This window comes from Loxodonta africana, chromosome 7, assembly GCF_030014295.1.
Source record: "Loxodonta africana isolate mLoxAfr1 chromosome 7, mLoxAfr1.hap2, whole genome shotgun sequence".
Taxonomy (NCBI): domain Eukaryota; kingdom Metazoa; phylum Chordata; class Mammalia; order Proboscidea; family Elephantidae; genus Loxodonta; species Loxodonta africana.
Genome location: NC_087348.1, coordinates 63,100,321 through 63,112,912, shown reverse-complemented (window position 1 = coordinate 63,112,912; position 12,592 = coordinate 63,100,321). Strand labels below are relative to the sequence as shown.

General features: G+C 42.3%; 1 protein-coding gene across 6 annotated transcripts in view; it reads left to right on the top strand.

Annotated features, from left to right (window-relative positions):
* The window catches only part of NAV2 (neuron navigator 2), a 459,088-nt gene extending 453,141 nt beyond the window's left edge, over nt 1-5,947 (top strand). For all 6 annotated transcript variants that reach the window (XM_023550786.2, XM_064288347.1, XM_023550784.2 and 3 more), the window contains one exon: nt 2,487-5,947. In XM_023550786.2, coding sequence (XP_023406554.2) covers nt 2,487-2,612 — 126 coding nt within the window. In that variant the 3' untranslated portion in view covers nt 2,613-5,947. The remainder of the gene's footprint in view (nt 1-2,486) is intronic.
* Nucleotides 5,948-12,592: the final 6,645 nt, after the last annotated feature.

The window sequence follows — 12,592 nt, the reverse complement described above, 5'->3', positions numbered from 1 at the left end:
TTGCCACCTTTCCATCATCCTGCTCATGGCAGACACTGCTAATCAGTCGTGGCACTCTCTACCAATATAAGGCATATACCTAGTCATATTGTTAAATTAAGGCTAACACATCAAAAGGAAGACATAGATCAGAGTCCCCACTGGTTAAGTGACTATTATCATGTCTTAAATTTAGTTCTGAGCTTCCTTGGCAACTAAGGCAAGAGGAAAAACAACAGAGGATATTATTTGTATTACATAATGAAAGAAAATATTCTTAAGAGATCAGCCAGTAAAGGAGACGGTGGATTTTCTGTCCTATCCCTAGCAACTAATTGATTTGCTAGATAATAGGTGATTTCTGTTGTTGGATGTAGCTATGGTCCTGTTGATGCTTTTAACAGGTGCTACATTTTAAAAGAATTTATTATCTGTGTCACTGTGCAAGAGCCTTGAACAAACCAGTTTGCAGTGTTTACAACAATGGTTTCACAGAGGAAAGCAATGTGTTTCAAAGAGCCATTTGTAATGTTAACCATTGCTAAAAGCCAAGGTCACTAGTTGAGCACGGAAAGTATTTAGGTGAGACCTAACGGCTCTCGGAACAGCTATCCAGGATTCTCCTCCTGACTCCAGGCTCTAGAAGCGAGCTGCCTCCCTTGCTTGCCATGGCAGACATTTGGTATTTCTGCCAAGTCTTATCTTCTCTGCCTGGCACCACAGGTCTCTGTTATCTTAGCTCTCTAGTTTACTTATCTCTCTCCTCCATGAGACTGAGACCTCCTTGGTTTTATTCCAGAGCCTGGGGGTATTTGATGAGTGAAGGATTGCCCATTGTACTCCCTCTCCACCTCTTCCCTGGGGCCTGGCTCTGCAGAGGGCCAGCAGCCTGATGGTGCTTCTGTGGTCTGGCTCCCCAGGCAGACCTTCCGTAAGGCATCCTGGAGGAGCAGCTGGCCAGGAAGCAGCCGGATTTCTTGTCCAGCAACACCGCACCTTGGCTTAGCTCAGAGAGGTCCTACCTTCCTGTCTTACTCACTCCCAGTGCCGTCGAGTTGATTCCAATTCATAGTGACCCTACAGGACAGAGTAGAACTGCCCCATAGAGTTTCCTTACTCACTAGACAAATGTAAATACACATTCACGCACACACACACAATTTATAGTGATAAGTGAAATCATGGCAATCCCATGTGTGCAGAATCCTGCTCCATAGGGTTTTCGAGGCTGTGACTGTTCAGAAGCAGCTCACCAGGTCTGTCTCCCGAGGTGCCTCTGGATGAGTTCAAACCACCAACTTTTTGGCTTTTTTTTTTTTATTATACTTTAGGTGAATGTTTACAGAATAAACCAGTTTCTCATTAAACAGTTAATCCCCCGTATTGTTTTATGACATTGGCTAACAACAGCACGACATGTCAACACTCTCCCTTCTCAACGTTGGGTTCCCTATTACCAGCTTTTCTGTTCCCTCCTGCCTTCTGGTCCTTGACCCTGGGCTGGTGTGCCCCTTTAGTCTTGTTTTATTTTATGGGCCTGTCCAATCTTTGGCTGAAGGGTGAACCTCAGGAGTGAGCTGAAAGAGTGTCCAGGGGCCATACTTCCAGGGTTTCTCCAGTCTCTCCAGAAAAGCCAGCACGTCTGGTCTTTCTTTTTGAGTTAGAATTTTCTTCTACATTAGGAATACCATTTTTTAATTCTTTAAGTCAGATGATGATGATAATAGTGAAAATTTTAGCAGATGACATTTATTGAGCACTTACAATCTGCCAAGCAATGGCCTCTTCTAAGGGCTTAATGCGCACGATGTCATTTTAGTCCCTGCTTCAACCCCATGAGAATAGGTACTGCTGTTCACCCCATGGTGTAGACGAGGAAATGGTGACTCAGATACTTTAGGTAATTGGCCCAAAAATTCCTGCATTGCAGTTGAGTCCTGCCTTCTCTCAGAGACTATGCTTGTGGCTGGTGCTCTCTCTGCCACCCCACAAAGACTTTCTCAGGCTCTGGCACACAGCTAGCTCCAGGTTGACCTCTGGCCAGAGCCAGGAGGACAGATGGTCTGCTGCTCATCAAGGGGGGGCCATGTGCTTCAGCTGCCAGCAGTGCTGATGCAGTAGCTCCAGAAGCAGGGATGCTTAACTGGTATCTTCACCTGGGGATAATGTGCCCCTCCCAAATAAAAAATATTTACTGAGGACTTTCTAATTTAAGTGCTTTGCATGTATTAACTCAGTTCAAACTATACCCTTATGGGGAGGGTACTCTTAGCCACACCTGAGAAACTGAGGCACAAGGGGGTTAAGTAACTGGCCCAAGGTCATACAGCTTGTAAGTGGTGAGGCCAGGATGTGAACCCTGGAAGCCTGGCCCAGAGTCCCTACTCTTGTCCTCTGCCTCCGTTGTGGGCTGCAATCCCTGGGTAAGTCAGGGGGAGGTAGCATGAGCTTCTAAGAGGACAGGGGTTGAGGATGGACCAGGCTGATGCTCTCTGCCCTTTCCCCAGATGAACATGCTGATGAGGCTGCAGGAGGCTGCAAACTACTCCAGCCCCCAGAGCTACGACAGCGACTCCAACAGCAACAGCCATCATGATGATATCCTGGACTCGTCCTTGGAGTCCACTCTGTGACAGGGTCCTAGCCGTGGGACCAGCCCACCTCCCCTTCTCCTTGCCCCACTCCCCCTGCACGCCTCGCTGCATCCTGAAGATGACTTCCTGAGCCAGCCTCCAAGCCGTAGCACTTGAGCTGCAAGGAACACCAGACCCTTCATCCCTCAGCCTTGACCTGGGTGCAGGCCCCCCAGTCCAAACACCCTGGGACTGCTTCCTTCCGACAGTGAGAACTGCACTACGTTTTGTTTTATTTTAATGATTCTGTTCTGCCTTGTTGCTGTTGACCTCCTTAAGACACTGAAGATGCTTCTTGGGAAAGGATCATCACTGTTGAAAAGGGAAAAGAAAGAACCCACTAGAAGCTCTGAAACCAAACTGTATCCTACCAAGAGGTGTGCAGAGACAGAAGAAGACTGGAGCAAAGTTGGAAAAGCAGACAGCACTACTTCCCATCATCATGGACGCTGCAGACTGGGTCTAGTCATCAGCACCCGCACGTCCACACCAACCCGCCTCCTGCCCAGCCCGCTACAGAGAGAACTGGTGCTAACTAGGGCCCGTGCTTTGGTCCCCCTCAACAAACTGCAGAGCTACAACACAGGGAACCTTAGGAACAAAGTAATTGTGCTTTTTTGGTTTTTGTTTTATTAATGGTGCTCTCCTTCTTCGAGAGGTATTTTGCCTGTTCCAATTCAACCACACCGTTCAGGTCCGTCAGCCTCCGATTAATCCATGCGAGTGAATGAACGGATGAGAGTGTGAGTGTGTGGATGTGGCTGTCAGTGCAGAGCAGCATGTGTCTGTTTCCTTAAAATGTAAAAATGAATCAGGTTTCTTTTCCCAAACACTGTTTAGTGAGAGTTGTTCTACTTTGGAGAACTGATTATCCCTTTGAAAATGACATCGCATTTCTCTTTCACTGGCTCATTGGTTTTGAAGATGTTTCTCCCTTCCATCGTGATCAGAATCAATCCTTTGGCGAAAGTAAGAACCGCAAGAGTTGAGTTTTGGTTTGGTCCTGCTCAATTTTGTTTTTTAGTTGTCCATCCGAACAGTTGTACACACTCGCCTCCTACTGTTGGAGCTGGGGGTCTTTGTGTCTCTGTAAAGTGGACGAGGACAAGGACCCCACAAGGACATAGGTGAGCCATGACCCCCGTCTTTCCTCCTCGTCCTTGAGGCTTCGGAGTGCACATCTATACCTCGAGCAGCCCAGCCCCAACTGCACGTGGGTGGTGAGGTCACCTTGCGAGACTTGCACTTTCTCGGGAACCAACAAGATGCAACTCAACAGGAGCGGCCTTCCCAGCAGCCTCAGCCCCACCCTCCATCAGGACAAGCCTTGCCTGACCTCTTCGGTGCTGACCTTCCCAAAGAGATGCCTTACTGGTTTTGTACTAACCGTGTTCACTTACACGAGTGCCATGCCTGACTGGGGGTTCGCGTTTTGTTTTCCCCATCAAAGCAAACAGGGCTAAAAAGTCATCTTTTCATTAGGAGCACCCAAGTTGCTGTGATTTTTCTCATCTAAAAGACTCAGTTGTGTGGATGTGTAACCATGGGAAAAAGGAAAAAAAAAATCCATTTTTAGTTCTGATTAGTCTCTAGCCAACAACCAGACTGGAATACTGATCTGTCTTATGCAGGAAAAGGCAAACTTTCCTACAAGTCTACATGACATTGCTGATACACACCCTAATAGAAACCCAGTTTGCCGTGTCTTCAACATACTGGTATTTTCTTTCCAGGGTGAGGTAAATCTTTAAGTTGTTTGTTTCCGCTTTATAAAGAGAATCTTTATTGGACCCCAGTGAGGGTTTCTCTGTTAAGGATCAGGGTTTTTATTCCATCTTCTACATTTCTATTCCTGAGGGTATGACTTTGCATTTTTTCTTACCTTCTCACCACAAGAGCTTGACCTGAAACTGCTCACATCACGTTGGATGATGCCATTTTCTCCCCTTTGAAAGGAATGGGGAAAGTGTCCCACTAACTGGTAAATGGAAGGCCTCTCCCCTCTGTCCCTGCTTTAATCTCAGTAAACTCAAGACTATTCAACTTAGCTTTCATCAGTCAACTGTGGGTATGTGTGTATCTGGTTCTGTTTTTGTTTTTAATAAAAATTTTAAACCATATAGTTAGCCTGTGACCAGAGGCCAAACCCTGAGCCTCTGGTAAACCCAAAAGTTGGCCCTTCCCAGACAGTTGATCTCCCAACAATGACCTTACACTCATACTGTGAATTTGGGAGAAGATAATATTGACTTTTCCTCGTGGGCAGTTTTCCCAGTCCCCTTGTGAGTAGACACCTGCCAAGATTGTTTGAAACTTTTTTTTCTTTTTAAATGATGCCCTTCTTCCTCTTCTTCCATCTCTCCCAGACTTCCCTCCCGCTGGGTCCAGGCTCAGAACTGAGTCCTCTGTACCTGGTGTAGCCCGATTGGTAGAGTGGTGATTCCAAGTAGCATGACCCTGGTAGGATTCACAACTCGGCGTCCTTCCTAAAGTTTCAGGAAGCAGAGTTGTGTAATATGCACATTTCTTATTTTGATCATATTTTACTTCAGTGTCACTCACCTTTGACAAAGTGACTTTGTGCTCATTTAGGGTTCTGTCCAAAAGGCTTCCATTTTGCCTTTTTCTACATACAGTTAGGCTAATTTTGAAATATGTGAAATTCTATGCAACATTTATGTTGAGTTACCAGTGGAAGCCAGAAGTTTTCTTTCCAAACTGACAAGAATTACGCAGGCCATAAATGAGATGGGAATGCCTTTTAAGGTGGCAGTGGGAGGGCCGGGGGAGGGACAAGGAAAAGGACTCACCTAGACCTTTGTTGTACCTTGGGGACATTTTTTATTTTATTGTTGATGCTTAAACTTCAAAGTTCTGTGTATTCAAATTTGTCCGATCATGGCAAATCTACTTCAAAAAGAAAAATAATTCAACTTTGTGTATATTGAATGGAAGGTTTGCTGTTTTGATCTAGTTATTTTCAGTGGAGCGGTTTATGAAATATGTTCTATAAGATGTACATTTTTTCATTGTAACATAGAAATTGTAAATAATTGATTAAAGTGCTGCATTTTGATGAATTTTTTCTAGCCATTTTTAAAGAGAAAACTAGGAATTGAGTATTTTGTGTACGGTATGTTTCATCCTTCCTCCCCTTCCTCCTTCCCTCCCTCCCTATTTAATTTTTGTTTGTCATGAGGTTTTGAATTTGCCAGTGATCTGCTGGAGATCATGCCCCACATGATAGAGAATAAAGCTGATGATTGTACCAGTCTTAAATTATTCATGATTCAATAAAATTGATGCTTATTTATTCAGATTAGTGGTTTGGCTTGTCTGTGCTAGAGCAAATCCTCATCAGGGTTCAATTTCATGCCAGCAAGTTGCTCTTGTCTAGATGCAGCAAACACTTTCAGGGAAAGCCCAAAACATTTGCAAATCCATCTTGGCCACAACTGTGTCATCAAGATCCCACGTCTTCTCATTTTTTCATGTAAGTTGTCACTACTCATGTGGAACTTATTAGAACTGCAGAATTTCAGGCTCCACTCAAATTTTATGAATCATGGGGACCTTGTGGAAATGCAAATTCTAAATCAGAAGGTCTGGGATGGGGCCTGAGATTTTCAATTTCTAAAAAGCACCCCCCCCCCATCCCCCCTGCTTTGCCAATGCTCTGGTCCCTGAACCATGCAGCATAGTAAACAATGTCAGAGCCCAGTTGGCCCCCATTCATCCCCTGGGCCTGAGAAAGATTTTTCTTAATGTATTGAGTACCTACTAAATGTCAAATGCTCTCCCAAAAACTCTAATATCCTCAATATGACCCTAGGGAGGTATTATATTCCTATTCCCATTTATAAGTGAAAAAAATAGGCTCAGAGAAAACGACTTGCCAAGGATCCTATAAGAGGTGATAGAGTAGGAGTTTCAGCCCCATTTTGGACTCCAAATCCTGCCTCCTCCTGCTGCATGTACCTCATAGGCCCCATTCCACATGGCAGCCCACATCCAGAGCAGAGAGAGACAGTGGGAGAAGACATCACAACAAAAAATTTAAATGCTTGTTTGGAAGTGAAGCCTGGTGGGTTCACTGAGAAATTGATCCTACTCAGCTGGCCCAACTGCTAGTGTCAGGAAATGTTCAACTTATTGAGATGCACGACAATGGCCTAATTGGGGGGGGGGGGCCTAGAGAATCCAGGTGTTTTAGCACATTTTTTAATGCCTGTTGGAAAATAGAGAGCAGTGGTACAATGGTTTCACATCCAGATGTCTTGAATTTCCAAGAGTTTCCTTATTAGATATTCTGTCCCATTGCTAGACAATGTGTTCTGATTTTATCTAGGAAATAGCATACATAAAGAGTGTGATGGACCAGATGCCTTTTTTAAAAATTCTTATTGCGGTAAAACAGACACGACATAAAGTTTGCCATCAGTGTATAATCCAGTGGCATTAGTCATACAATATTGGGTATCTCTAGCCACTATTTGCTTCCAAAACTTTATCACTTCAAACAGAAACTCTGTACCCATTAAGCAACATCTATCCATTCCCTCTTCCCCTCAGCCCGTAGTAACCCTAATCTACTTTCTGTCTCTGTAAAAGACATTTGTCTATTCTAGATATTTCATATAAGTGGGACCATATAATATTTTTCCTTTTGTGTCTGACTTATTCCACTTAGCATAATGTTTTCAAGGTGCATACATGCCATAGCATGTACTAGAATTTCATTCCTTTTTATAGCTGAATATTCCACAGTTTGTTTATCCAGCTGTCTGTTGATGGACACTTGGGTGGTTTTCACCTTTTGGCTATTGTGAATAATGCTGCAATGAACATTGGAGTACAAGTATATGTTTGAGTCCCTATTTTCAGTTCTTTTGGGTATATACCTTAGGAGTGGAATTGCTGGGTCATATGCTAATTCTATTTTTAACTTTTTGAGGAACCACCAAATTGTTTTCCACAGCTATTGCACCATTTTCCCACTACCAAAGGATGAGGATTCCTATTTCTCCACATCCTCACCAATGCTTACTTTGATGGTAGCCATCCTAGTGGGTATGAAGTGTTATCTCATTGTGGTTTCAACTTGCATTTCCCTAATGTCTAATGATGTTGAGCATCTTTTCATATGCTTATTGGCCATTTGAATATCTTCTTTGGAGAAATGCCTGTTCAAGTCCTTTTCCATTTTTTTGGTTGGGTTGTTTACCTTTTTTGTTGTGGAGTTGAAGGAGTTATATATTCTGGATATTAAACTTATGAGATATATTATTTGCAAATATTTCCTCCCATTCTTTAGGTTATCTTTTCATTTTCTTGATAATGTCATTTGGTCCACAAAAGGTTTTTTATTTTGATGAAGTCCAATTTATCCATTTTTTCTTTTGTTTCTTGTACTTTTGGTGTCGTATCTAAGAACCCATTGCCAAATATTAGGTCCTGAAGATTTATATTTTCTTTTAAGTGTCATATGGTTTTAGCTCTTATATTTAGGTCATTAATCCTTTTTGAGTTGATTTTTGTATATGGTGTGAGGTAGGGGTTCAACTTCATTCTTTTGCATGTGGAAATCCAGTTGTCCCAGCACCATTTGTTGAAGAGTAAGCTAGAAGACTTTTTAAAGGGAAGGGAAGGAAGAAAACTATGCATTTAAATACTTACTGAGTGTCAGGCTTTGTGCTGAGGACTTCATTTTATCACATGTAATCACAGCTCCTCTAAGAGGTGGATATTATTACTTCTGTTTCACAGGGGAGAAGACTGAGGCTTAGAAATGTTAAGGGAACTGGTTCTATGACCCATGCCCTTTTTTACTACATCATGCTAGTCAGCTTAGGTTGGAATGTGAGGGGGAGATTACACATCCCTTCTGTGTTGTTATCCATTGCTGCATAACAAAATACCTCAAAACTCGGCTTAAAGCAACAAACATTTGATATCTCACAGTTTCTATGTGTCAGGAATCCAGGCATGGTTTAGCTGGGTCCTCTGGATCAGGGCTTCTCACAAGGCTGCAATCAAGGCATCTTAAATATTCACAAGGAATATTTAAAAGAAAAGTATTAAAATCATCATACTTAATGGTAAAATGCTGAATTCTTTTAGGAGAAAGACAAAGATGCCTCCTATCACCATCTAACGTCTTAATAGAGATTCCAGCCAGTGCACAGAAGCAAGAAAAAAAAAAATTGTATGAAGATTAAAAAGAATGAAATTAGACCATCTTTAACCACAGGTAACATTATGTACTGAAATAACCTCAAAGAAATAATGAATAAATTGTTAGAAATAATAAGTGAGTTTGACAAGTTTGCTGGGTATAAAATCAGTACACAAAAATCAATTGAATGTTTATACACAGCAAAAAACATTTAAAAATACCAATTTAAGAACATCAAAAATATCAAATACATAGGAATAAATTTGATAAAGATGTGCAAGACCTTTACACAGAAATCTAAAAAACATTACTGAGACTTGCACAACTTGAAGAATGTAATCAATGTCAATTTTAAATGTAGAAGTTGTTGAATTGGTGTATGTTCTGTGTATAGTCTCAACAACAAAAATATAAAAACAAAAATTATTGAGAGAAATTAAAGAAGAAAGTTATATTATGTTTTTAAAAAAATCTGTTGCCTTCAAGCCAATTCCAACTCATGGCAACCTAATAGCATTTACTAATGAAGATCAAAGACTACAGTCTTCACCTACAGGGTCGCTATGAGTCAGAATCAACTGGAGGGCAACGGGTTTGGGTTCCAGTATGGATTAGACCTGAACATAAAGAAAATAAATATCCTCACAACTGGACCAATAAGCAACATCATAAACAGAATACTGAAGTTGTTAAGGATTTCATTTTACTTGGGTCAACAATCAAGCCCATGGAAGCAGCAGTCAAGAAATCAAACAACATATTGCATTGGGCATATCTGCTGGAAAAGACATCTTTAAAGTATTCAAGAGCAAAGATGTCACTTTGATGACTAAGGTGCACCTGACCCAAGCCATGGTATTTTCAATCACCACATAAATGCGTGCAAAGGGCAATGAAAAAGGAAGATCAAAGAACAACTGAAGTATTTGAATTATGGTGTTGGCAAAGAATATTGAATATACCATAGACTGCCAGAAGAATAAACCAATCTGTCTTGGAAGAAGTATAGCCAGAATGCTCCTTAGAAATGACTATAGCAAGACTGTCTCGCTTACACTGGACATGTTATCAGGAGGAACCAATCCCTGGAGAAGGACATCATGCTTGGTAAAGTAGAGGGCCAACAAAAGAGAGGAAGACCCTCATCCAGAAGGAATGACACCGTGGCTGCAACAACAGGCTCAAACATACCTACCGTTGTGAGGGTGGCAGAGAACTGGGCAAAGTTTTATTGTTATACACGGGTCACTATGAGTCGGAACAGACTTAACGGCACCTAACAACAATATTATGTTTAGGAATTGGAATACTCGATGTTGTAAAGATTTCATTTCCTCTGTAAAGGACTATAAATTTGATGCAATCCATTCAAAAGCCCAACAGGGCCTTTTGTGGAATTGATAAGGTGATTTCAAAATATATGTTCGAATGCAAAGGGTGAAGTACAGCCAATGAAGAAGAACAAGAAGAGAGGACTTTTTCTACCAGATATCAAGACTTATTATAAAAAACAAAACAAAACAAAACCGACTGCCATCGATTCTGACTCATAGTGACCCTATAGGACAAAGTAGGACTGCCTCATAGGATTTCCAAGGAGCACCTGGTGGATTTGAACTGCTGACCTTTTGGTTAGCAACCATAGCTCTTAACTCCTACACCACCCGGGTTTCTAAGACATTATAAAGGTCATTAATTGAGACAGTGTGATATTGGTACAAGAATGGGCAAATAGCTTGAGAGAATAGAACAGATAGTCTCGAAATGAACCCAACGCACACTTGCTTTATTACATGGAACCCCTCACAGTGTTGTCTCTGACCAAAGTGCCTATTTTATGGAGAAGAAAGTGTGACAAAGGACACATGACAATGGGATCCACTGGTGCCTACTACAAACCTGGAGGTTGAAATATTCTCTTAAAGGCTCCATATTCTCTTAAAGGCATCAGCTTGGCAATGACCTGCTGTGTGTTGGAACATTCCAGGATGCATCCCTGTCCTTCTCTGGGGCCACTGTCATAGTACAATTCTACAAGGTTCTTTAGAGAATTCCCAGCGGGATTGAGATCCAGTTGCCCTCAGTGGTAATTAAGGAATCCTTTATTGGTTTTCTCCCTTCCTTGTCACATTTTGTCTACTCTCCCTAAAAGCTGAAGCTAGGGTGAGGTGAGCAGAGCCTCTAAGGCACAAACCTGAGACTGAGTCCTTAAATTTTGCACACTAGGTGCCTCATTTGCCTCACCTTAGTCCCTGCCCAGGAACCCTGGTAGTGCAGTGGTTAAGCACTTGGCAGCTAATGAAAAAGATCAGTGGTTCGAACTCACCAGCCATTCACTAAGAGAAAGATATGGCAGTCTGCACCCATAAAGATTACAAGAGCCTTGAAAACTCAATGGGCCAGTTCTACTCTGTCCCATAGTGTGGCTATGAGTCGGAATCAACTTAATGGCAACAGGTTTGGGTTTTTTTTGTTTGTTTGTTTAGTCCCAGCACTTCCTTCAATTGTATTTCCTGATGCCACAGCACAAATTAACTACCCACACCCAATCCCTTCTCAGAATCTCCTAAGACGACTAGCAATTCCACCCAAGAGAAATGCATATACATGTACACTAAGAGATATGTACAAGAATGTTCATAAGCAGTGGTATTCATAATAATGACAACCAGAAACAATTCACACATCCACCAACACTAGAATGGACAAATAAAATGGTTAATATGCTAACATTATAGAGGCCACCACCTGTCTGTCACTCTGTCGTACTCGGGTCGCGTGCGTGTTGCTATGATGCTGGACGCTATGCCACCAGTATTTCAAAAGCCAGCAGGGCCATCTATGGTGGACAGGTTTCAGTGGAGCTGCCAGACTAACACAGACTAGAAAGAAAGTCCTGGGGATCTACTTCTGAAAATTAGCCAATGAAAACCTTATGGATCACAAAGAGCATTGATTCACTTGCTTGGGACATGCCATTAGGAGGGATCAAGTGCTAGGGGAGAATATCCTGTGTGGTGAAGTACAGGGCCAGTGAGGGCATGAGAAACCTTGGGCAAGATGGATCGGCCCAGTAGCTGTTAACAATGGACTAGAATATGCTGGCGATCGTGAGGATGATGGAGGACCAGGAAGCACTTCGTTCTGTTGTACACAAGGTCGTTATGAGTCGGAGCCAACTCAACAACAGCTAACAGCAACAATGTTACACCGTTACACCGAGTATAAGCGTTTGGGGATGGACATCACGAGGATGATGTTGACGGAAATCAGCCAGGCTGCTCCCAGCTCTTACACCAAGACTGTGAGTACCTCATAGTGACCACCAGGGGGAAGCAAAGCCCAAGCAATCCAATCTCCCTTCAGGCTGTCCTTTCTCCATTAACCTTCAGAAGCGGTAAATGCGTCTCTCTTCTCTCTCTTAATGAAATGTATAGTGACTTAATGGAATATATATGTGAAATAAATGCATTAGACATGACCCTCAGAAACGCAAGTATAATATTTTTCCCTCTACCCCATGCTTCGAGGACTAAGAAGCTCTGCATTCTCTATGAAGGGAATAGGAAGAGGAATTAATGTGTCTTTTTTTCCTTCTTAAACCAAGAATCTGTCTTCATGGATTCTTGTGATCCGCATAGCAATGGTGTGAGGTTGATATCATCATCCCTCTTCTACAAAATGACAGGTTAAGGAATTTTTGTGCAAGGTCTTGCTGATAAGTGACAGTGAGGATTTGAACCCAGCACCTGTCAGAGTCCCAAGTGTGGAGCCTTATTCCTACACCACACTGCACACTCCACCA